This window comes from Mustela lutreola, chromosome 7, assembly GCF_030435805.1.
Source record: "Mustela lutreola isolate mMusLut2 chromosome 7, mMusLut2.pri, whole genome shotgun sequence".
NCBI lineage: Eukaryota > Metazoa > Chordata > Mammalia > Carnivora > Mustelidae > Mustela > Mustela lutreola.
Genome location: NC_081296.1, coordinates 6,297,653 through 6,322,973, shown reverse-complemented (window position 1 = coordinate 6,322,973; position 25,321 = coordinate 6,297,653). Strand labels below are relative to the sequence as shown.

Sequence of the window (25,321 nt, the reverse complement as noted above, 5' to 3'; positions counted from 1 at the left end):
TGGCTTTTTGTGCATATGCTCTTTTTGCCTGTTCATTACGGAAGCGGAACCAGTGCTCTTGACTCAAATGCACAGTAACGTTACCAGTGTCCGTCAGCAGGATGGTCTGTGTTTGTGGATCCGTTCCCTAGCAAATACCTGTTTTCCGGGGATTAGAGGTGTGAGCCCTGCTGGGCCTCTCCCTTGCCCCGTACAGCTGAGCTTTCTACGGTATTTCTGACATGGGATCCCTCTGCTTGCACGCAGACTGAGGTGGGCCATTTCCTACCACACAAAGCAGCCCATTCTGTGAATGGACAGGTTGAATGTTTACAATTGTTACATTTTGTTAAAGAGATCCTGTTTTGTTTTGTTTTTTTTAAAAGAAATCTCACCCTTCAGAGGTGGTCTGTGTTTGTCCTCTGTGTGTGCGTGTTCATTGATGGCATTTAATGACTGTGTTCTGTCATCGCTGGGAATTCTGTGGGATACCCAGAAGTATTCTAGGGGCTACTGGAAACTTCTGCCTTTATAATCTACCTCTTAGAACTTGACAGTGGTACCAAAGGAAATGCGCTTATTTTTGGTGTAGATAATTTAGTTGGAAATTATCTGGACATGGATAGAGCTTAAGTGGTGGGTCCTATACAGAACTCTGGGCAATGGAATCTGATGCTGATGCTGTTTCCTTACGTTCCATATAGAGGCTGATTCACTCTGCCATCCACCCACACACCCACACATCTACCCGTCCATCCACCACCCATGCACCCATCTTCCATCTGCCCAGCTGCCCACCCAGCCACCCAACCATCCACCCATCCCTCCCTCCATCCACGCACCCACCTACCCAACCACCCGTCCTCCATCTGCCCATGCACCCACCTGTCCAACCGTCCATGTATCTGTCCACCCACACATCCATCCGTCCAACCTTCTGCCCACCACCCTTCATCCACCCACAAATACCCCTTGAGGACCTGCATAAAGGTGGCCTCTAGTGGATGTTGGCGACACACAGACACGTAAGATGTGTCCCTGCCCCAAGAAGGTAGGCAGACGGAAAGCAGGGGCTACTTTCATGGAAACAACAGGGGTCTCTTCGCCCTGTGTTTTGAGTGTGCGCTTCTCTGAAAGACTCCTTTGTCTCGTTCAGCACCACCTGAAAAAGCTGGAAGGCCGCCGCCTGGATTATGATTATAAAAAGAAGCGAGTAGGTAAGATACCAGATGAAGAAGTCAGACAAGCGGTAGAAAAATTTGAAGAGTCAAAGGAGTTGGCTGAAAGAAGCATGTTTAATTTTTTAGAAAATGATGTAAGTATTTAAACCAAACAGGAGACTTTAATGTGATTAAAAGCCTTGACTATATGACTAGGACCAACATGTAGAGAAGTGCTGGAGCCTTAGTTTACAAAAGTTCTGGAATTTTCCATAGCCGTTATCTCCTGCTTCTGAAATTTGGCGAGTCCCGACTCAAACGCGGTGTGCTGCAGGCAGCCCCGGGGAGGGGGTGGTTTCTGGAACTAGACAGCAACTGGCCCTTGTACTTGAGGCCACAGCCTGGTGGGTTTGCAGGGAAAGGGAAGTCCCATGTCATGGGGTGAAGTGCGGTTTTGCTGAGACTGAGATGGGCACTCTGCGAGGTGGTGGTTTTGTGGAGGAACCGTGCTCTGCTGTCCCGTCACCACGAACGTTCAGGATGTCAGAGTGTGGCCTCTGTTCAGCCGCACCCGAGTGCTGGTGGTTGAGCTTGGCCAGCGTGAGGGCCTTGACACAGGTCCCTTGTACATTTAAGCTCATCCGTCACACTGTGATTCCCACCAGCTTTTATTCTGTGTGTCCACGGGAAGCCGGATGCATGGTACCCAAGAGGCACGGTCACCCCCACGGTCACGGGCGGCATGAAGGCTGGAGGCTTCCCTCCTTTGCCTCAAGGATGAGGCCTTCGGCGTCTGTTGCTGCCTGATGGGAAGAGTCTTCTGCCACCTGCTTGTCCCTGTCCTAAACTTGGACTTGGCAATGCCCGGTGCCTTTTTGGCCCAGCTTTAGCTTTGGACCCTGTTTGTTGACCTTTCAAACCTGTGCAGACAAGTCAGAGGATTGATTTATCTGCAAACCCATGTTCTGCTTCCAGTAGCTCACGGAGAGGCGTATCAGGGTCTTGCATTTCCGAGTCCCGTCGAACAAAATGTATGAGCAGCTTTTGTGTGCTGGGGTGATGTTGTGGGGGAGTTACGTTCAGTGTTGACAAGACATTGATCCTGAAGAAAACAGTCTGGAAAATTCCCCACGTCCACAAAACCTGCGTGGGGAAAAGTTTTTTTTGCTGTGCTGCTCCTTTTAGTAGTTTATCAGAAGGTTTTTTACATCTTGTGGGAAATGGAAAGATGTGAGGCCCTCGGCTCTGTTTCTCCTGCTTGTTTCTTTCCCCTTAAAAATACCAATTTTCTCTTGAAACTATCCCAAAGCCATTGGGAATTCTGGTTTTGTTTCGTCTCAGGTTGTCATATTTGATTTTTCGAAGTGTTCGGTGCAGATTTAAACTGAGGTCGAACCTCGTGTGTCGGGCAGGCGACGGCCCCGCCTGCTTCTTCCTCCACGGAGCGCGATGATGACGGGCTTTTGCCAAGTCCTCCATTCAGGGCCTGCTTCAGTTTCTCTGAAGTTCCCCCAAGAGACCTGCTTTCCCTTCAGGGTCAAGCAGCAGTCAGGAGTGCTCCCTTCCTCAGGGAAACTCGGTCCCTGGTCCCTGCGCCGACAGTGACCTCCCAGCCAGCCCTGCAGGAGTAAGAGCTCGATCTTAACTCCAGCCCCGCAGGGGAACCGCCGTGCGTCCCCCGAGGTTCCTGGGGTGGAGGGCACCCCCGTTCACCTCTGGGGAGCCTGGACTGCTCCCTCAGTTCCGGGCAGGGTCCACGCCTCCCCCGACAGGTGGTGCTGGCTCGTTTCAGGGATGGCCTTATGGCCTCTGCCCTGTCCTCTCACCGAAGCCCCTGGAAGCCAGCCACGCAGGTAGGAGGAGACCGGAATCCGAAGACGATTAAGGACTTTTGAGCCTCCCTGGAATTCGGCTCCTTCCCTTTCTCTGCCCTCGGCTCTGCATGCCGCCTTTAGCTGCTGGACTCAGCTGGTCCCCCTGCTTGCTGATTCTTGCAGGTGAGGCCAGCGCGGCGCTCGAGAGGTTGGCGGTGATGGCAGTGATGGTGACAGGGACGAGGGGCCCTCTGCTGAGTGACTCATGGTGCTGGGGATGGCACCTGCTTTCACCGTTCCCCCCTTCACGGGCTCATAGTGGAGGACACTCGCAAGGCTGTTGTCGTCCTGTTCTCGGGGCAACAGCAGTCAGACCCAGAAGGACATTCTCTTGACCTTTGCTGTGTCGGCGTGTCTGGGCCATACCCAGGTGGCCTGGCAGTCCTGTGGATGAGGCGTAGTCTAGAAAATCTCCAGTTCAGCCCTCGGACCTGACAGGTGGATGGGGAGGTGGTCGGTGTTTGGGGTTCAACAGCAGGTGACTCGGGGGAAAGACAGAGAACCAGGGCATGGGGGAGGAGGCGTTCACGGAGCTCTCAGCCCTGCGCCCGCTCTTCTCTGCACCCAGGCCAGTCCCAGGGGCTCTGCAGCCCTCCGAGCCCTGACTTCCTGCTCTCTCTGGGTCACCAGCTCCTGCCCTGACTTTGCCACTCGGCCCCTTCCAGCTGTGCCTGCTGTGTTCTTGGTGAGGAGGCCCTGGATGGGGAGTGAAGCTTCGGGACGGCTGGGTTTTCCTCCAGGAGCTGAGCCTGCCACTAAAGGTGGCCAGGGGTCTAACTTCCCAGGTAAACATGGGAGGTCTGTCCAGGGGATTGGACGGCACTTCTGCCTGGCCTGGCACCTGCTGTGGGGACTTCCTCCAGACACAGGTGGGAGATGCTGGTACCATCGTGAGCTAGAGGTTTGGGGTCAGAGCTGGTTGTCCCTCTGAGGAATGGACACAGAAGCCAGATTGGAACCAAGGGGCAGCCCTTTTCACCGATGAGAACATGCAGGAATGAAGCCTCCAGGCCTCCTGGCAGTGGAGCTGGAGGGGATGCCAGGGGCCACGGGTGTCCAGCTAGGACTTCTGCTCCTTCTGCCCTCAGCTGACGGAAGCCACCCTAACTCAGCCCTCCGGGCGCTCTCTGAGACACGGGGCCTCCGGCTGCGCAACGCTGGCTTTGGGGGCAGAATAAGCCATCCAGTGACGAAGGAATGTTCCCTCATCTCCTCCCCAGCAGGAGTGAAGATGGGCTGGAGGAGGGAGACGAGCAGAGCGCCACGGTGGCATGAGGGCAGGGGCGTGGCCGTGGCCCATGTGGCGTGGTGCCACCCGCCCATCTCTGCCGGGCACCGACGGTTCGAACCCCAGCGTGTCACTGCCCAGGGAGCGGCTGGCGTCGTGTCTGGCGCTCACGTCCTAGCCGTGGCGAAGGCTCTAGAACGGCTTCGCCAGATAACACCAGAGGTCCACCTCTTGCCTAGGGTTTTCCGGCTAATGGGCCGTTTGTGGGGTTTCAGGGGGCGTCTGCTCATCTGTCCTCACATCTGTGTTCTCCCAGCGGAGAGACAAACAGGCACAGCCGAACCAGGGACACATCCCGGCCCCTCGCCCAGAGGACAGAACTTTCTGGAAATCTGTGTGGGCCGCGTGGGCCTGGGCCTGTGGTGGGACTCCTGCTGCCTCCTCGGCCCTGAAGTCTAGACCTTGGACCCCCCCGGGGCCGTGAGGCGGGCAGAGCGGGAAGGGGATCATGGCTTGCAAACCCATGTTCTTGAAGAACTCAGACGGCAGCAGGGCCCAGTTATTGCACATTCGGTGCTGGGTGCAGACACCCTGCTTGTCGGGGGCCCCTGACGCCCTCGGTCCGACAGAGCACCCCTACCCTGTGACGTAGAAGGAAGGAAGGGGTGACATGAGGGACCCGAATCGGTCACTCCGACGTTCCGGAGGAGACTGGCGTCTGTCTTCCTCTCTAGGTTTGGCAGAGTTGTGAGCGGGAGAAGCAAAGAGAATTCTCCTCTGGCCCCACACTGGGGTCCTCGGTTGTGCTGCCCATCAGGGCCGGATTGGAGGCCTTGGGCATCTCCACCTCTCGCTCGCACGGTTAGCCTCTTCTTCCTGGCGCAGATGCAAGCCCGCAGGTGTTTGGGTCCCCCAGCTTTCCCGGGAGTCCCGGAGGACAGGCCTGTGGCTGAGCCCTTGGGACGTGCCTGGCTGGGACTGGCGGGGCCTCCCCTAGGAGAGGGGCCCCTGTGCCCACCACAGTCCGCTCTGAGGTGGGGGAGCGGGAAATGGAGCAGGTCGGCTGCCGTGTTCACCATTTCTTGGGAACAGCGTATCCCCCGTGCAGGCCTGCTAACCCCCTCCTTCTGTCTTTGCGGGAAGCTTATCCCTTCCCCTTGACGTCATGGAATGTAGGTCTTTGACTTTGGCAGGCGCCCGAGAGAGCACCTAGAAGACCCCCATTCCAGGCCCGTGAGGACGGACAGCTGCCTCCTGCCTGGGCATCCTCTCTCCGTCCCTGGGCTCCCGCAGCAAGTGGGGTTTCTGGGTTGCAGATTCCTGGGTTCTTTCCATTGGTCCCAAGCGGCATTTTTCCAAAATTCATTCCATGGGACACGATAGGTCGCACAAATAACGTCTCTACGGTCAAGTGAGTTGGCAGATCCTCACATGGACAGCACTAGGTTTTCTGATCCCAAGAGTCTTCATGTGATAATGGGAGAAATTCATCTCGAAGAGATTCCTGAGACAGGGTGCAGCGGGGAGCGTCTCAGACTTGTTCGACCGGAGGGCACGTCCAACACCATCGTTATCACTGTCATTTCAAGGGACTGGTGACACGCGACATGGTACATTAGGAAAAACTGGGCTCCTGGAGAGAAAGCACCCAACGAGGAACAGACCACCTGATCTCTGATGTGGTCTCACTTCTGCTCAGCTCTTTGCCTCTGGACAGTCACTTGACCTACATGTGTCAGGCACCATGTGACCAACTTTGTGCAGGAAACCTAACTTTAGGAAGGTGAAGTGGAGAACGGAAGCCCAAAGGGCTGTGACCCAGGTCACTGAGTTAATTGCCTTGCTCCGACTTCTTCAGAAACACTGAATAAAGCTTTCACCCCATTAGCAAAGACATCTGTTTGTGCCCAGACTTCTGTCTTCTCCGAAGAGTGCAGGAGTGGAGGTCTCTGATAGGACAGACAAGAGAACAACTTGGACAACCACAGTTCAAATTGATGCTCCCTCCATTGGGAATGTGTCGTTTTCCGTTGTGAGAGGGGACGGACAGCTTATCGAGTTCCAGAAGAGATGCATTTCCTTATCCTCACACACCAGGCACGCTGCAGATTTCGGGCGTCTGGGGGAAGGCGCTACCTGCTGCCAACCCTGTCCTCTCTCCTCATGCTGTGTCCTTCAGGGTGTGCCTCTCTGCCCTGCTCTACTTGGCTCCCTGCTTCCATAACCTGCGGAGAGTGGACCTTTCTACATGATGCAGTCCTCAGAGACGTCCTTCCTCTGGGTTCAGTCCAGATCCTTTGCACTTGGTCTCTGGGTCACCCCAGTGGCCCAGATCTAATTCAAGTGTCCCTGGGGCCACAGCCCACAGCAATACGGGGACGTCAATGCTCTGTCTCCATCCGCAAGGGCTCCGGACCCCCAGCAGCCTCACATGCGTGTAATCAGCCGTGGGTTTGCAGCTAACAAGAGGGTCGTGGAGTGGAGAGCACCACGGGCGGCGCCCCGGAGAGACACGGAGTCTTGCCGCAGGGAAGGGAACCAGGAAGCCCGGAGTGGTGTGGGGTCTGCCGCAAAGCCCGGGTGTCCTCATATGTCTGCCTCTGCCTCCCCTCAGGGACCTCCTTCTTGGACTCTGACCTTCCTGCTTTGCTCTCGTAGGACCCGGTGATGATACCGGGCCACACGGATAACCCAGTCGTCCTCTAATTCAGGACCTTTAACTCCCCCGCAGAGTCTCTCTTGCCACAGATTTGACATGGGCTTGGGCGTCTTTGGAGGCCCTTTTTCTGTCCGTCACAAGCTCTTTCTGGTTCCATGACCCCCTCCTACCCCAGTACCTTCCTCATCTTCACCCACCACTTGCCAGCACCGCGGCCTGTGTCTGGCCCCTCCCCGCTCCTCCTCTAGCTTACTGGGCCGTCCGAGCCTCTTGCTTCGAGCCCCTGGCCGGGTGTGAGCCATCCTGGCGGCGAGGGCCCTTTACCCTGAGCCGGGAGTGCCGTGTGCGTGGTGTGAACCCTTCCACGGTGCGTGGTCCCACTCTGCTCCCAAGGTGGCCCCAGCCAAGGGGCGGTGCCGGTCCCGGCCGGAAGCAGAGTTACCGCTGTCTTCACGTCCCAGGTGACCTTCCCGGAGTCAGCAGGCGGGTCGGCCAGATGGAGCGCTGTGGCCTGCGCAGAAACGCTCTGCCTTCTAGATGGGTGCTCGCAAGGCCTGGCTTTAGCGCTGCTGTGGTTCTGCCTGTCCGGGGGTTGATCCTGACCAGGGTCTGGGAAGCAGAGACCACCCACGCGCACCTTGCTGCTGATGGCCTGGGGACAGCCGGACGCCTCCGTTTCCTGGCCCAGGGAGGCACGTGAGCCCCTTGTGGTACCACGTGGCTTCCAGCAAGTACTTTGCAGTCTAATACTGCCTCTCCTCCAGGCTGCATTGAGCACCTACTGTATGCAGGCCCCTCGCGGCACTTCTGTTCTCTCCCAAGGGGCCTTGGGATTTCTTTCCTTCCCAAAGTCAGCCATCGACCGAAGAGTGGCAGATGCCTCTCCAGGGTACAGAACTTGTCTGAGGCCCCCAGACAGGAGAGCTGGCGACCTCTCCCTCCCCAAGTGTTTCCAGGAATATTCATTTTCTCACTGCTCCTTTGAAAAGAGAAATGTCAAATGTATTCCAAAGTGGGCATTAAAATAGAAGTTGGCTTTACTCAAGGCAGCGAGGTGGGGCTCAGCTGGGACCCAGCCCGCCGCCCCCACCCCCTGCCCCACCGGGGAGCCCGTTTCCTGCTGCTGCAGATTCTGCTGTGGTTGCGCTGGGCCATGGCAGGGAAAGCCAGAGAGGTGAACCTTAAGAAATCTGTAGAATTTCCGAGGGGCCTGGCTGTCTTTGTTGTGTTTATCGGGTTTGGGGAATTTAAGGCTAGGCTTGGTGCTCTTCCCACCCCGCAAATGTGGCAAAGTGAATGCAGCACAGTGGGATTTCCGGTTCGGATGCGGAGCACGGCCGGTCACCAGTGGGATGCTGTGGGTCGTAAGTGCTCGCTGAACCCGTGTTTCAAGTGGTGCGTGCGAAGCAAGCGTAAGGGCAGACAAAGCACGGTCTGTAGCAGCAGATGGAAGCAGCCTGGGTCTTGAAGGTTGGTCCCACGTGGTACGTGGGGGGGGGGGTGATAATTGGGGCAGGTCTGTCCTCAAGCTGCTTAGCATGTGGGAATGACGCATAGGCTTTGGGGATGCTTTGGACGGATGAGGGGGGATTGATTTTGGTTTGTGTCCTTCTCTGGAGGGGGAGGTCACGGGGCGCTTGCCGGGGTCCTGATCACCCCAGCCCAGAGGTCCTGCGTCCGAGGCTTGCCGACATGAGCATCATGAGTCCTGCTTTTCTCCAGCAGCTGCTCAGGCACGCAGGGGAAGCCAGGAAGCCCCCACAGGAGACATGTCTTCCTCAATCCACGCACCCCCCGGTCTCGCAGGGTTTCTTATGCGATAGAGCTTTTCTACTTCAGCTTTTCCGTCCGCAGTGATCGGGTCACACATCTCATGAATGTCCCGATTCAAGGGAAGGAGAGATGCCAGCGGCTGTAGAGGTCATTCCTCTCAGCTGTTATGTTCATGGCCGTGATTTTGTGCGGACAGCAATGAGACACAGCGGGAGCTGCCAAGTCTTTGCCGTGGTGCCCCCCCCCCCCCCCCGCCCCTGGTTTCCTTTCTTACGTGAGGACAGCTTTATTTACTTAGCTTCCTGGTCTGACTTAGAAGATGCCCGTAGAGACGTTTCACGAAGGAAGGGGTTCGTTGACTCAGTGTTGGCTTCCCATGTCATTAGAAAGGCTTTAGCTCCCACCCCTGTGCTCAGGTCCATGAACTTCCCAGCATAAAAATCTCCCGAGAGTCAGGAAGTGAAACAGACCAGCGCCGAGGACGACGCAAAGCCGGGTCCTTGGTGCTGGTCCCCGCACGCTCTCCCAGAACGTTACCCAGGCCTTGGCATAATTTTTCACTTTTGCCGCAGGTAGAACAAGTCAGCCAGTTGGCCGTGTTTGTAGAGGCAGCTCTGGACTACCACAGACAGTCCACCGAGATCCTGCAGGAGTTACAGAGCAAGCTGCGGATGCGGTGAGGGCCTCCACCTCAGCCGGCCTCTCCGTCTGTCCGTCCCTCCGTCCGCCTGTCCCTCCATCCACCCCTTCCCACCGCCCCATTCTGTTCTGAATTTTCTTGGCTGGCTTTCAGGGTTGGGTGTGCGACAGCCCTGAAGGTATTCTGTGACCTGTGTTCAGGGCGACCGGACAGAGCTGCTCACGCAGCAGAGTTGTCCCGGCTTCGATCCCGATTTGAGAGCCGGAGCTTGGGGCGGCGATGGCCTATAGGTCCTCGCCAGCGGGTGGGGATGTGGAGAAGTGTGAGATGATACAGATGACGCAGAAAGTATGTCACTATCTGGGAGGAAGATGCGTTTCTCTTCCACCAGGACAGGGAGCAGGCCAGGCTCGTAGCACTGACTTGGAGACGGACTGAGTCAAAAATACCTTCTGAGTGACCTGAGAAAGGTGGCTGTTGCCCTTGGGCCTTAACGATGACGGATTCTGTACTTCTCTGAAAATCAGTACTCTCACAGGTGGTAGGCACAGTAACCCCATTAATATAATGGGGTAAAAAAAAAAAGACCCCTTTCTTGACCAGTTTTGGTAACAGAATATTGTTTTACCTGGGATGATGAGAATGGATACATTTAGAGGCAGGTTTGCTTGAATCGGTGGCAGAATTCTCAGGTGTGGCCGGTCCTCCACTCTTTTTGGTGGTGGCGGGGGGGCGGGAAGCCTGCAGTGCTCACCCGAGCACGTTTGTGTATCTTTCTCTTTCCGTGAGCACAAGGGAGAAAAGGCAGCTGGTGTTGCTGGGTGCCCCGTAGGACCCTGACCCTCACAGGCGCCTCAGAGACCGTGAGAGGACCCCCTCCCTTCAAATACATAGCTGAAAAACTAAACCGGGGACATCACACCTTTCATTTTGAGCTACTTGTGAACCAGCACGTAAAAGTTACCCCTTCCCGACCACCACCTCTCCGTCAAGTTCGTAAGCTCCCCCAGGCAGCACAGAAATGTACCCTTGGGGCCGTGGCGTTCTCCATGTGACGTCTGACTGGTCTTCATATGCGTGTTTCAGGATATCAGCGGCATCCAGTGTCCCCAGACGAGAGTATAAGCCACGGCCCATCAAGAGGAGTCCCAGTGAGCTCAATGGGGTGTCCGCCGCCTCAACAGCAAAGACGCCAGGTGAGATGACCATTCTGTGTGGCTCAGTACTTTGGGAGGAGGCATGACCAGAAGCCTCTGCTTACTGCTGCATTCCGCCTGAGACCCTGAATATTTTTCTTTGGTCGTTTGGTGAATCCTACCGCCTGCTCCTCTCAGAATTGCCCCTTTTCCAGCTTCCTGGTTTGGGATACTTAGGTCAGGTTTCAAAAACTGGCACTTTGGTACGAACCCTGCCCCGTCTACAGACACAGTGTATATACATGGTTTTAGACTTTTTTTCAGGTTGTCAAATACAAGGTCGTATGCGGGGTATGGTTTGCGGCTTGCTTTCTCTTGGAGTTATTTCCGCGTCGGGTCTATAGATCTGTCTCTGTTCCCCGAGTTTTGAACAGCTTCATAGCTTTCCATTATATATACCATTTCCCTATTAACAGACACCAAGGTTGTTTCTTGTTACTTGCTGAAAGCAGGTGCTGTGTCTGCCTCCGTGGGCTGACGGGCATGTCTTCCTTGGAAGTTAGAGCAAATGCAATGTCAAACGGTAGTAGCTGCTGCAGATGACCTTCTCATGCGGCGCGCTACTCTGGGTGTAGTAATGCCTGTTTCCCTGTACCCGGGTCATTTGACTTCCATTTTTGCCAAGCACTCATGGGTAAAAAAGAGCATTCAATCTTAATTTGCCTTTCTGGGATAACCAGTCGAGAGGAACCCCCCACCCCACCCCTGTAGTTTCGTTTGCCATTTGTATTTTCTTAGGTCTGAACTGTCTGTCCGTGTATTCATTTCTCCTGTCAGTTGTTTACTTTGCTGTGTTGATTCATTCGCAGTCTTTACATATGGGGATAGTCATAGGTTTTTCACCTCCAGTTTAGAGTTGCGGTTTTTTTTTTTAAAGTTTTATTTATTTAAGTGATCTCTACACCCAACGTGGGGCTTAAACTCATGACCCTGAGATCAAGAATGTGTTGCTCTTCTAACTGAGCCTAATAGGGGCCCCTACTGTTACGATTTTAGAGTTCTTTATATATTCTGAATATAAGTCCTTTGATGAATCGGTGGCTACAAATGTTTTCTTTCATTCTGTAGCTTCTTTTTATTCTCCTAACAGGGTTTTCGACAGATCAGAGTTTTTAGTTGTGGTGTGAAGTTCGGTTTCTCATTTCTTCCTTTTAAGATCCCGCTTTTGGTGTCAAGTCTGAGCTTTCTCTGTCTGTCCCTGAACAAGTTCTCCTGTGCTTTTTCCCCAGAGTTGCACACATTTACATTTCAGTCCATGACCTACTCTGAGTTAGTTTCTGTACGGGACAGAAGTCCAAGTTCACTTATTTGCCCACGGATTTCAAACTGGCTTTCTGTAACACACCTGCCTGTGGGATTTTCTTCCAACACTGTTGTTGTTGTATCTTTTCAGATTTTTTTTCAATCAAAAAATAAAAATGATGGGACTAATATATGCATATAGTTCCAGAAAGAAAGAAACAGGCTTTTTTTTTTTTTTTTTTTTTTTAAGATTTTATTTATTTGCCAGAGAGAGAGGGTACACACAAGCAGGCAGAGCAGCAGGCAGAGGCAGAGGGAGAAGCAGGCTGCCTGCGGAGCAAGGAGCCCAAAGCGGGACTCGATCCCAGGACCCTGGGGTCATCACCTGAGCCGAAGGCAGCGGCTTAACCCACTGAGCCACCCAGGCACCCTGCTACCAGGCTTTTAATGAAAAGCAGCTGTCTCCCTTTCAGCCCTCTCCTCATCTTCATTTCCTGCTCTCAGAAGAACCCACTTTCAACCCTTTGTTTGGTATTTAGCTCCATTGTTCGAAATGATACACTTTTATTGCTAGTTCTTAATTTTTTGGTTTGGGGTAATATCTGTGGTTTCCTGAGACGGCAGTGAAGACTGTGCTCCCCGTCCTCAGCCTCCCGTGTACTCGCCCCGCTCCCTCCTCCTCCAAGTTACTCAGAATCACTGTTTTCATCGTGGTACCATCATTTTGACCACGCACAACTCCCCACCCCACCCTGTTATGTTGAATGTTGCCTCTACTTCTTGGTGAAGACATGGGCAGCCCCGTGACTTACCTGGCTCCTCTTGGGTAATGGACATCTTCCACGCACTTGAGTGTATGTTTGCAGGATCTTGATTTCAAGCTGGGCTCTCCCTCCTCAAACTCCGGCTTGTTGTAGGGGAAAGATCGGTGTCAGCAAAGGGATGGGAGTTGGCTTCTCTCTTTCTCCATCCACTACTTCTGTTCTTAAAGCTCCAGGGAGCACATTTCAAGCTCTCTTATGGGTCTTTTTTGAAAGTCTCCCTCGACTTGATGTGAAATAGGGAAGAACATAAACAGCACCCCGACCCTCCTTCAGGCTCTCCCCAAGTTTCTCTAAAAACCCTTTCTGATCTCCATCTCCTGACCCATCTGTAGCATAGACGAGGTTGGGATTAAGAGTCATGGAAACTGGTTTCCCATCTCTTCTGATCTGGTATGTGTCTTTGCGATATCCACATGGTGGTCTCCTGCTGATCCTTTTGGTTTTTTTTTTTTTTTTTTTTTTTTTAACAGTTCTGCAGCCTCAGTGGTAACTTCCATTTTTATATCCTCTATCAATTATTTATGCTGTTACGAGAATAAAATTAATACTCAAGCCGTATCATGCTGTGTACTACCATTGCGTGCCCGTTGTCATTCAACTTTTTATAGTAGGTTACTCTAGCTTCATCCTAAGTCTTGAAGTTGGGTGGTGTTAGTCCTCTAATGTTGGTCTTTCCCAAAGCTCTTTGGGCCGTTCTAGTAGCTTTTCTATGTGAATTATGGGATTAGCTTTTCAATTTCTCTAAAAGAAATCATGCTTAGATTTTGATTTGGTTGAGGTTGAATCTATAAATCAATTTAGTGGGGATTTACAGTTTAACAATATGGAGTTTTCCAGTCTTGAACACAGTCTATTTTCCACTTCAGTTTTCTTAATTTTTATCCTGCCATGCTTTGCTGTTTTTTAGCAGATAAGACTTAACACAGTTTTAAATCAGTCTCCCAGTACTTCATATTTTTCATGTGACTCGAAATATCATTTTTAAAAATATCAGTGACCAATTTTTTATTGCTACTGTGTAGGCATACTGCTGATTTTTATCTGTTGGTCTTTCCTGTAGATTGTTGACTTTGCCTTGTTGTACCTGCTTTTACATTGCCATGTTGCCGAACTCACTTACTAGTTTCAGCAGATTTTTTGTAGATCCTGTAAGTTTTTCTATAGAGAGGATCACGTCATCTGCAAATAAAGACTTAATGGATGTCAAGATGCCTTTAACTATTTTTGTTGCCTTTTTGCATCTGCTGGAAGCTCCAGTATCATGTTGAATAGAATAGTTGGTGTGCACCTGCTAGTTTTTTCTTGATATGAGAGGGGGGTAGCCTTCAGTATCTCATAATTAAGTATGATGTTAGCTGTAGGTTTTTCATAGATGCTTTTATCAGATTGAATTCTCTTCCCATCATAGTTTGCTGAGAGCTTTTATTAGGAATGAATTTCTTTGGCATCTGTGGAGATAATGTGTTTTTTGTTTTAGTTTGTGAACGTGGTGAGTTATGTGAAATTAATTAAAGCAGTCTTGTAGTCATGGGATAAACCCTTTGTGAGAAAGGTTTTTTTTTTTTTTTAAATAAACTTAATTTTAGAATAGTTTTAGATTTATAGAAAAGTTGAAGAGATAGTACTTATGATTCCTATATACCCCAAACTGTTCCCCTCTTACTTTTTCCCCTTATTATTAACATCTTACAAGTTTGGTACATCCAGTGAACCTGTATTGATACAGTATTAATAACTAAAGTCTGTACCTCATTCAGATTTTCTAGTGTTTACCTAATGTCCTTTTTCTGTTCCAACATCCCATCGAAGACACCGCCTTACCTTTAGTCATGATATCTGCTTATAATCCTCTTGGCTATGACAGTTTCTGAGACTTTCTTTTGTTCTTAAGAGCTTGGCAGCTTTGGGGGGTCACAGTCAGGTATTTTGTAGAATGTCCCTAGTTGAGATTTGTCGATATTTTTTTCGTGATGAGACTGGGGATATGGAATTGGGAGTGTGGAATTGGAAGGCCACAGAGGCCAAGCGCCATTCTCTGGGTATCAACCTGAATCATTACTATTGATGTTAATTGTATCGATGCTTCTGCTGGCCACCTGGCTGACGCAGTGCTTGTCAGCTTTCTCTGCTAAAGTTGCTCTATAAAATAAATGTTTCCCTGTGCAAAAGTTTTTAACTACAAATCAAATTACCCTGTAGGTATGAGGCTGTTGAGGTTATCGGTTTCTTCCTGAGTGATCTTTGGTAGTTTGTGTCTTTCATGGCCTTTGTCCATATCACCTAAATTGCCAGATTTACTGCATAAAGTCTTTTATATATTCCCTTATTTTCCTTATGAGAGATAGAGACTTTGTAGTGATGCCACTGTTCTCGATTCTGATCGAAAATTTGTGTCTTCTCTCTACCTCTGGATGTATCAATCTCCCTGTCTTCTCAAAGAACCAGTTTTCTGTTTCATTGGTTCTGTCACTTGCTGTTTTCTGGCTCATTGAGTTTCACTTTGATCTTTATTATTTCCTTCCTTTTTTGGATTTTGCTTGCTCCTCCTCATCACATTTCTTAAGGTAGAAGCTGAGGTCACTGAGTCCTTTCGTGTACCCCAATCTGTGTGTTGAGTGCTGGTTTTTCCCTCGAAGCCCTGCTTTAGCAGCATCCCATAGATCTTGGTATGTTGTCTTCATTTTCATCCTCTTCAGAATAATTTCTAGTTTCATGTTTGATATCCTCTTGATCCCATGGTTTATTTTGAGATATATTATTTAGTTTCCATATGTTTGGGGGATTTTCCATATCTTTCTGTTTAGGTTTCTAATTAATTCTATTTTTCTTAGATAACAGACTCTGTATGACTTGTACCCTTTAAAATTTTTTTTAATTTTTTATTTTTTTATAAACATTTATTTTTATCCCCAGGCGTACAGTTTGTGTCTTTCATGGCCTTTGTCCATATCACCTAAGCTGCCAGATTTACTGCATAAAGTCTTTTATATATTCCCTTATTTTCCTTATGAGAGATAGAGACTTTGTAGTGATGCCACTGTTCTCGATTCTGATAGAAAACTTGTGTCTTCTCTCTACCTCTGGATGCATCAATCTCCCTGTCTTCTCAAAGAAGACGCCAGGTTTACACACTTCACAGCACTCACCAAAGCACATACCCTCCCCAGTGTCCATAACCCCACCCCCCCTTCTCCCAACCCCCCTCCCCCCAGCAACAAGATGGGATTGGGAGGGAGACAAACCATAAGTGACTCTTAACCTTTAAAATTTTTTGAAACTTCCTTTTGATGGCCCAGGGTACGGTCCATCTTTGTAAATGTTCTTCCCTTGAAATGCGTGTGTGTTCTGTTCTTGTTGGGCGAAGGGTTCTGTAAATGCCAGTTTGGTCAAATTTTTGATAACGTAGTTCAATCACTTGTACCTCGTGGCTATTTTGTCTGGTCTTTTCTATTAATTTTTAGGCAGGGGGTGTTGAGGTCTCTGACTGTAACTGTGGAGTTGTCTCTCCCTCCTGGCAAGTCTATTGGAATTACGAGAAGATCGGTGTACCCCTCCCTTCCCTTTGTTCTCACTGACCCTTTCAATCTGATCACTCATACTGTTTTTAGTGATGGGAGATCTTTTTTTAATGCTTTAAGTAGCCTGTTTGATTCTCTCTCTGATTTTTTCTTTTCAAAGTCCTATTAGATGTTGAAAATGTGTCTTTTCTCTTTGGCTCATCTTTTCCTTCTTGCTTTCTAGATCTCTGTTCTTTTTACTTTGTCTTCAGAGAAAATTTCACCTTGTGAATTTTATTCCTTGTACGCATTCATTTACTTAGCCCATCAGTTGAATTTCTTTTTCCAACTGAATGAACTTAAAATCACACAAATTTATTGTCTGTCTTACAGTTCTGGAGGTGAGAAGTCCTAAAACCAAGGTGTTGGTGTTCCTTTGAGAGGCTCTGGGGAAGAAGCTGTTATCTTGTCTCTTCTAGAGCCTTCTAGAGGCTGCCTACATTCTGTGGCTTGTGGCCCCTCATTCCATGTTCAGAGCCAATGGTGGACCATCTTCCAAGCCGTCTGACTTGTGTTTGCATTATCATATCACTTTCTCTGCCTCTCACCCTCCCCGTTTCCTCTTCTAAGGTCACTTGGGATTACGGCTGATAAAACTGGGCCCGCCCACATCCTTCAGGTCTCGGTCCATCTCAAGGTCTGTGATTTAATCACATCTGCAGATCCCTTTCTGCCACGTAAGGAAGGAATCCACGGATTCTAGGATGTGGGCGGGGGGTGGGAAGATGGTTATTACTCTGCTTATCACACAGTTTTTTAGTTTTTTAGTCAAATTTTTTAGTTTTAACATGTAATTTGATAAGTCCTTAGCTTCCTCACATCCCTGTAAGGGACCCAGGGATGCTGTGACGAGAGAGGTGCATTGGTTTCTGGTTTTCTGGGTGTTTGCCTCCTCACTGCCTCAACTTTCTGGTCCAGGTCCCTGCCCTCGTGACTCCTTCCTGGAGGTGGATGCCTGGGCTCCCCGGTGCTTGGTGTGGACCTGGGGTGGGAGGACTCACCTGGCCGCTCAGTTCCCAGAATGCCGGCCAGTCGTCCTGCTTGCAGCCCACACCGGCTCTGGGCCTTGGGCGTCCTCGGGGTCCGCTTCTGGAGCATCCCTCGTCGGGAACCGCTCGGACTTTGTACCTTCCATCTGCGCATCCTTTCTTCAGCTGTTCTGCACATTCCTCATGATTTCTGGTCCTCCAGCCATGTTCGGTCTTGTTTGCCAACATCCCCTGGAAATTTTAAAAATTTTGTTTTACGACAGATGGAGATTCGAGATTGGAGGACAGGCTGCCAACCTGTCCAGCCTCCCTCGGGTCAGTCACATGTGTCCCCCTGGACACGTCTCCCTGCTGTTTGCCATCCCAGGGGTATTTGGGCGCCCAGGGGCCACACACATGAAGAACCTTCAATCATATCCTAAGACGATTATTTTCTTTTCTCAATTCTTTTTTCATCATTCTGAGTTCAAGGAGAGAAAGCCACAGTGTTTACTTAGATGGGAATGTTTTTAATGTCAGATTCTAGCAGACGAGATAGGCGTTGGCCTGAAAGCCTTTTGCAGGCAGGAGCTTGAATTGAACAAAATTGTCTAGTTTGGGGCACCAGCGTGGCTCCATCTCTTAAGCGTCTGGACTCTGGATTTCAGCTCAGGTGGTGATCACGGGGTGGACAGATGGAGTCCTGCATCGGGCACCACACCGGGGTCAGAGTCGGCCTGAGGAGTCTGTCTCTCTCCCTCTGCTCCTCTCCTGCTCACGCTCCCTTTCACACTCTCTCTCCTTAAAAAAAGTTTTGTTTTTTCCATCATAATTAGTCTCCCCGTTACATTCTCTATGGTACGTGGCATGAGTTTCCATTTTACATCTTTGATGTACTATTTCATTTAAAGTTATTTGCTCTCTCTCTCAAAAAATATAGTAATAATAATAATAGTAATAATAACAATAATAATTCGCTGGATGCACCAAGCTGCAGCTCGTGCACACTCACGTTTTGTTCTCTCCAGCTTTTTCTTTCGAGCTACTGGTATGTGATACGCTTTCAAAGTCACCGTAGGCCACGGTTTCACCAGATGTTCTGCCACGCCCTAACGAGGGTCAGTGGGCTTCATGCCTGTTACACCTGCTTCCTCCTCCCTGCCCGCCCACCGACTCCGCACCCCGTGCTTGATGGTGAGGACACCCCACTGCTGCCACTAGGTTGTGTCAGGTCGTAGTTACTGCTCCATGGAGACTCCAAAAAACAGTGGTTCAGAAGGTGGAGATCAAGGCTGGGAGCCCAGGCTCGAGATTTCTCCTTAGGAAATGGGCTCCAACTGGCTCACCTCACTTCCGCTCCCAGCCTGGCGAGAGCAGCGTCCAATGGTGACACCTCGCTGCAAAGGCTGGGGAAGGGGGGAGGGAAGCCAGAAAGCCACATCCTAGCCGGGTCCATATTCCTGGGGAAGAAAGCAAGCGTGGGTTTTGGTGGTTAGCTTGTGGCTTCTGCCGCAGACACATACGACACCTTTGTTGAGGAAGCAAACATCTGTTCTCTCTCTCCCTGACCTCTCTGTGGGGTCCCACATGATTCACTTCCGTTAGAGTGTGGCCCCGCGCCTGGGCCCGCACTGCTGGTGGCGACGCATAGTAAGGTAACTTAAAGAGTTGGCAGATGTCTTGTGTCAGGGGTTAAGTGAAAAATCCTTCACGCTTCATGGGCTCTATGGCCTCTCTTGTAGCCCTGTAACTCAGTCAGAAGTGCCCGTAGACAATCCGAAAATGAATGCGCAAGGCTGTGTCCCATTAAAACATTATTTGGCCTGCAGACCAGAGTTTGCCAAGCCCTGGGGTGACTCACTGGGAAATCCACTGAGCAGTGTCTATCAGAATTAATGAAAATGTTCATGCTTTCTCAGTGGCTTCATTCCTGGAAATGTATTCTAAGGAAATAATTTAAGCAGTAGCCTACCTGTCCTTCTGTTACAGCACTGTCTAGAGACGTGACAAGCCAGACGTGAAAATAACACGATGACCGGTGTTTGTTTATATGTATTTGTCAGTAGTAGGATACCGGTTAAGGAGATGTGGAACATCAAATGGGACCTCATGCAGCCATCCAAATGCACTGGAACGGATGTTATGTAGAAACGTGAAAATGTTCATGGTACGATGGTTGGGTGGGTAGTTAGTGCAGGGTGATGGTTGGGTGGGTAGTTAGTACAGTGTGATGGTTGGGTGGGTAGTTAGTGCAGTGTGTAGTTGGGTGGGTAGTTAGTGCAGTGTGATGGTTGGGTGGATAGTTAGTGCAGTGTGATGGTTGTGTGGGTAGTTAGTGCAGTGTGTAGTTGGGTGGGTAGTTAGTGCAGTGTGATGGTTGGGTGGATAGTTAGTGCAGTGTGATGGTTGTGTGGGTAGTTAGTGCAGTGTGATGGTTGGGTGGGTAGTTAGTGCAGTGTGTAGTTGGGTTGGTAGTTAGTGCAGTGTGATGGTTGTGTGGGTAGTTAGTGCAGTGTGATGGTTGGGTGGATAGTTAGTGCAGTGTGTAGTTGGGTGGGTAGTTAGTGCAGTGTGATGGTTGGGTGGATAGTTAGTGCAGTGTGATGGTTGTGTGGGTAGTTAGTGCAGTGTGATGGTTGGGTGGATAGTTAGTCTAGTGTGATGACAGTTTTGCAGATCAGTGTCTCTGCACAGACCAGGTTAAAGGGTAGTAATTTATGGGCAATATTTTCCTGTTTTCAAGTTCGTCTTTAATATTTGAATAAAAAGTATATTTAATAATGGGACAGTTGATGGCCCTTGAGAAAAGGTATACTTCTTTCTTCAGTGAAATTGTGCATTACGTTTTATTGCCTGTTTTCCCTGGCCGCTGGGAAGCTCCGCGCCAGATGCAAAGGCCCAGTCCAGGGACCGTTGACGGTACTGCAGCTGCCTCACGGGCCCCTCCTCCCCTTCCACCAGGGCGGCCGTGTGTCCTCATTAGCTTGGGACAGGCCCAAGTCAACTGTCCCAAGACAGTCCTGTGTCTCACTTTAGTTCAGTTTTTAGTATTGCCCCCCACCCCGACTTTTACTCTCGAAAGTTCTCTTGTTTGGATGAAAATCTGTTGTTTCCCTAGTGTTTGTAGCTTTGCTTTTTGACTTCTGGTACAGAAACACTCTATTCTGAATATGTGTATTATTGTAGGCCACTTCAGAATTTCTGTTTGGAAAGAAGCTGGATAGAAAAACAAACTAAGTAAAAACTTTGAAAATGCGTCCAACTCCAGGCTGCCCGTCAGCCGCCCTCCCCGCACTCTGAGTGGAGCCCAGCTAGCAGACCCCAGCACCGAGGGTCCAGCTCCCAGCCCCCTTGCTGTCTTCTGCTATCCAGGAAAACTCAGCTGTCCTGTGATAAGAGGGTGTCCTCATCTACCTGTAGCAATACTAACTTTGACCTTTCAGACTCGCAGTTTAACTGAAGTATCACTTAAGGGCATAGGGACATAGCATGCCGTCTTTTTCAGTACCAGAAATATGGAAGGTATATATTATACCCCATTTCATGGCCATAACACACACACACACACACACACACACCCCATTTCATGGCCATAAAAATATTGCAAGGAAGTGGTAACGGTAGAAAATAAAACAGAAACAAATAACAATGTAACAATATAGCCGTTCCACTTACCGAGTACTTAATGTGGGTCAGCTAATGTACAGAAGACGTCCTTCACATTTCTCATGTGGTTATTGTGCCCATTTTACAGACCAGTACACGGAGGCCCAGGGAGGTTAAGTGAGATTTTTTCAAGGCCACAGAGACAATAAGTAGCAGCGTCAGATCCTTCACTTTCTAGATCTTTCACTTTATATCCTTAAGAAGGAATACTGGGGAACATTTAAAATGTACAAGAGCATTGGGAATGATTTAGTTCCAAGCTCCTCGATCACGGGGAATCCGTGGCCAGTGAGCGGTTGCAAAGGGAGCCTGTTGTATGCATCTGACTTGGACAAAGGAAATGCTGATAGGACAGTGAGTTCCTTGGCTTTCTTTTCCAGACTGTGCATGTCAGTGCTTTTGTACCTCCTCCTTGGCCAGTAGCTAGGGCCCCGGGCAGATTAAGTTGTTAGAAGAGCGGTGGTCAGCCAGAGATCACAGATGTGCAAAAGATGTCTTTTCGGAAGGCTCAGCGTCCCAAGGGCGGGCTCTCCACTGCTGCCCTTCCCAGGCTGCCTCTCTGAAATTGCCCTTGGCAGTGGCTTTGGCCCCCGACTCCAGTATCGGGCTTCGGTGATTTGTGGGTGGAATTTGCGATTGTAAAGGGGTCCTGTACTGTTTGTTTCTGGAGCAGGGTTTCAAAAGAAAATGGCATTTTATAGCCCGTATTAATGGGAAATTACTTTCCATTAGGATCCTGAATGATTTGCACATAGTGTTTATAAAGCGAAGGAAAAATGTCAAGCATTTCACTAACAATTTAAAGCAAAGCTCTCAGAACTGCGCCAGGAACGCATTCCAAGAACATTTTCTTCATCATTTCTTTCTCAAGGAACAGAGAAGAGGGAGATGAAAGGGTGCAGGTCAGCTAGGCAGACTCCATCGTGCGACCGAGATGGACGCTTTGATAGCACATTTCTCGCTGCCTGAGAGAATGAGTAAAGTGAGCCAGGAGCAGGGGAGGGGGCGGGGGGGTGCGAGTCACCTCTTGAGATGATGGATTGCAGGCAGAACCGAGTTCAGCCTGGCTCAGAGGAGGCCCAGCCCGTCCAAGCCCCTGTGCGTGGGGTCACGACGCGTCATCAGCGTGTGCTGCCCCTGTGTCCCCAAAGAGACCGGAGGGCCAAGAAAAGCCCCCGGACTGAAACGTGCGCCTGCCTTGTTCCCATAAAACCCTCGGTTTTGAAGAAAACAGGCTGGGAGTATGCAGTCTAGGCTCGCGTGTTATCGGGGCCCCTTGTTGTCACTTACGGAATTAGAAAAAGAATATTTTGCATTTCTTTTTTTTTTTTTAAGGTTTTATTTATTTATTTGACAGAGAGAGATCACAAGCAGGCAGAGAGGCAGGCAGAGAGAGAGGAGGAAGCAGGCTCCCGGCTGAGCAGAGAGCCTGATGCGGGACTCGATCCCAGGACCCTGGGATCATGACCTGAGCCGAAGGCAGCGGCTTAACCCACTGAGCCACCCAGGCGCCCCATATTTTGCATTTCTTATCAACTCCTTTATTTATTAGTGTTTTTTCCCTTTCCCCATTTAAGTTCTTAAAGAGGGTGTCACTTTATATACTCCCAACTTGGGGTTCATACGCTCCAGCTTGAGGTCGACTTTGAAAACAAGGAAGGCCGAGGGTAGGGAACACGTGTGGGTTCCAAGTGCACGCTCCGGGCGTTGCAGAGTGAGGCGAAATAAATCTCTCAAATGGCTTCTGTGAAGACATTCTCACTCCCTCCAGGTATAAAAGAGACTTTTATATAAAGTTCTTGACACGGCTAAGGGGGCTTGGAAGTAACATCTGGAGTCTGAGTCGTTCCCCTCGTCGGAGCAAAAATCTCTGGGATTACATTAGAAAATAAACATTTATTCCAAAGTCAAGTGTGAAGTTCGCAACTTGAAGAAGACAAGCACTTTCCAAAGAGAAATATATGCTTTTTTTTTTTTTTTTAACCTAAATTTCCGAAGAGGAAATGAAAATTTTCACTCGGCAGCAACCGTGGCGATCGCCCAGTGGGCAGGTTGTTTCTTGCTTTTCCTTCTTTCCTTCCCACAGTTTTCTCACTTGTTTTTCGGTCACCAACCATCCCCTTCTCGGTCCCCCTCATAAGCATTTCTGTACATGATCAGCGGTGGGTGGGTCAGAGCTATTGACAGGAGAGAAGTGAACAGGCCCTGTAGTGCAGTTCAGAATCTGGCGCTCATTTGCTGTGTGACTTTGGGGGAGTTTCTTAAGCTTTCTGGGCGGATTTGAACTTGCCCCTGAATGAAGTGATTGGATTGAACACACTCCAGGTTTCCTCCCCTGTCAGTGCTGTGGCTGCTGTAGTTCTAGTTCATGAGTATCTAGCTTTCATAAAAATGTGAGAAGTGCACAGATTGACCATTTTCTGTGTTCTCTGTTTAAAAAAATATTTCTTTAAATTGATGGAACGTGAACCGTGATTCTTACTGTTGATCAGCAGCCACTGACTCAGGAAGGGGGAAGAGTCCTCTTACTTTTCATCCCGAGGAAGCTTTAGAGAGGAAGGCTTTCTCACGGCAAGGAATGGTTTCCTGAAATTCTTCTAAAGAGTCTGTAAAAAGAGTTTTTGGAAAGCTGTAAGGTGTGACTTCTGATGTAGTGGTAGGAGTTTCACTGCTACTTGGCTCAAATGATGGCATTTTATTATCTCCGATGCTGCCTATTTAAACATTTTGATATTCTGTGGTGATGAAGCATTAGGTCTCTAAGCTAACACTTGAAATGCCCTCATCTAAAGATTAACATAGATACTCATATTTTTTAAAAAAGAGTGTAGGAGTCGATGTTTCCTGGGATAACACAGAGGGCAGCTATAAGGCATGGTCCCATAGCACTTTATGTTTGAGTCCATGATAATGACCCCCCTGGAGTTGTCCTGTGGGTGTGGCCCCAGCTGCAAACCCCAGTGCCAGAGTATGGGGATGAGAGATCCAGGGCAAGTGTAAGAAACCTGGCACCAGGCGGCTGACATGGACCTCCGTGGCAGGTGCACAGAAGGGGAGAGGTGAGTCTGTGGCCAGGTATGGAATACTAGTCCTGTCCAAAGGGGGGCGCTGGCTGCCAGGAGCAGCTGTTTGTTGCCTCGGAATATGGGCCCAGAAGAGCCCGCCTTTCTGATTTCTCAAGAGAAGCCAGAAATCATACATTTGCTTACATGCAATCTCCTGATTTTTAAGTATTGATAACTTAGCCACACTGTGCGGAGCAGGGGGCAGCCCAAACAAAGCCCATCCGTGAGCTTGAACTCCACTCTGGGGGCCAGGAAGTCGCCTCTGATTAAGGCCATCGTGTGTCATCTTCTCTCCCTTCACTCGGAGCCGCGAAGGCAGCCCACAAACACGGGACCTGGTGGTCCCAGGAAGCTTTTGAGATAATGTCTCCGGACTCGCAAGGCTGTGCGAGGGGGAGGGCACAAAACTCCCTGCGCACACCCACCTCGTGCAGCCGGTGTAAGCAGTGGAGGGTTGGAATTACAGTGAAAACAAGTCACACCTGCTTATTTAATAGATTACAGTGTGATGAGTGAGGTTGAGTCCCCCGACAAGAGATTTCCACAAGTCATGTCTCCTTTGGGTGCATGGAGTGTTCTTATTTCTAGAAAGAGAGTTCGTAGATTTTCACTGGACTTTTCTTAGTAACTTACTACCTGTCTTAGGGAGCTTGGGCGGCTCTAACGGAATACCACTGACCAGGGGGCTCGAACAATCATTTCTCCCAGTGCTGGGGCTGAGAGCTCCAAGATCGAAGCGCTACCAGATTCCACTTCCGGTGAGGGTCCGCTTCCTGGTTTACGGGTGGCTGTCTTCTCGATGTGTCCCGACACAGCAGCATTGTTCCATTCACGAGGGCACACCCTCATGGCCTAATCGCCTCCCCAAAGCCCCCCATACCACTGCCCTGGGGATTAGGGCTTTGACGTAGGAATTCGGAGGGGATGCAGACATTTGATCTATAACATTAACCACAGATTAAGGCATAAAATTTGCAGCTAAGAAAATCTGGGACCAGGGGTGACCTCATCCAGAGCTAGAAACCAGGGATCTGCCGTTCCCCTGTAGTTTATTAGCAGTGGACAAAAATAGCATGTCAGAGGCGGCGGACAAAATGGTTTTGGGGGTATTTATTACAATTCTGCACCAGCGCTGTGTTTGGGTCAGCTACAGGGAAAGTGCTTAACTTCCAAATAATTCTTCTGCAAGGGCTTGAGATTTTAGATTGGGAAAAGAGAAATTACAATTTGAACCAAACCTCATAGGTTGAGGGAGGTGCCTGGCCGGGAGGGAGTAAGCGCTCGCTGGGTGTTGGAGAGGAGTCGGAACCGGACATACACTGAAGAGTTTGAATCCGGTCTGTGCCCCCGCGGGTTAAAAGGCAAATTACCCCATTGTCTAATGGTGCAGGCAAAGCCAGCTCTCAGGGTCACCCTGGTGCACAGCCAAAGCCTCCAGAGGGAGGCTCGGGTCTGTTCCCGGCTGGGGTAACTCCACCCGTGAACAGGAA

The 25,321-nt window shown here is 49.9% G+C and overlaps 1 protein-coding gene and 1 long non-coding RNA gene across 6 annotated transcripts in view; one reads left to right on the top strand and one right to left on the bottom strand.

The window, feature by feature from the left end:
• Nucleotides 1–25,321, top strand: part of SH3GL3 (SH3 domain containing GRB2 like 3, endophilin A3) — a 131,592-nt gene that overhangs the window by 96,964 nt on the left and 9,307 nt on the right. For 4 of the 5 annotated variants that reach the window (XR_009355220.1, XR_009355219.1, XM_059179854.1 and 1 more), the window contains 3 exons: nt 1,136–1,294; nt 9,246–9,349; nt 10,400–10,509. Coding sequence is in view for 3 of the 5 variants with exons in the window: in XM_059179854.1 (XP_059035837.1) it covers nt 1,136–1,294; nt 9,246–9,349; nt 10,400–10,509 (373 nt within the window). In the remaining 2 variants the exon portion in view is untranslated. The remainder of the gene's footprint in view (nt 1–1,135; nt 1,295–9,245; nt 9,350–10,399; nt 10,510–25,321) is intronic. The other variant, XM_059179855.1, reaches the window with a different exon arrangement.
• Nucleotides 16,942–21,226, bottom strand: LOC131835529 (uncharacterized). Its single transcript, XR_009355223.1, has 3 exons — nt 20,776–21,226; nt 18,447–18,560; nt 16,942–17,352 (listed from the first exon to the last, which is right to left on the bottom strand). It is a non-coding gene; the product is annotated as an uncharacterized LOC131835529 (long non-coding RNA).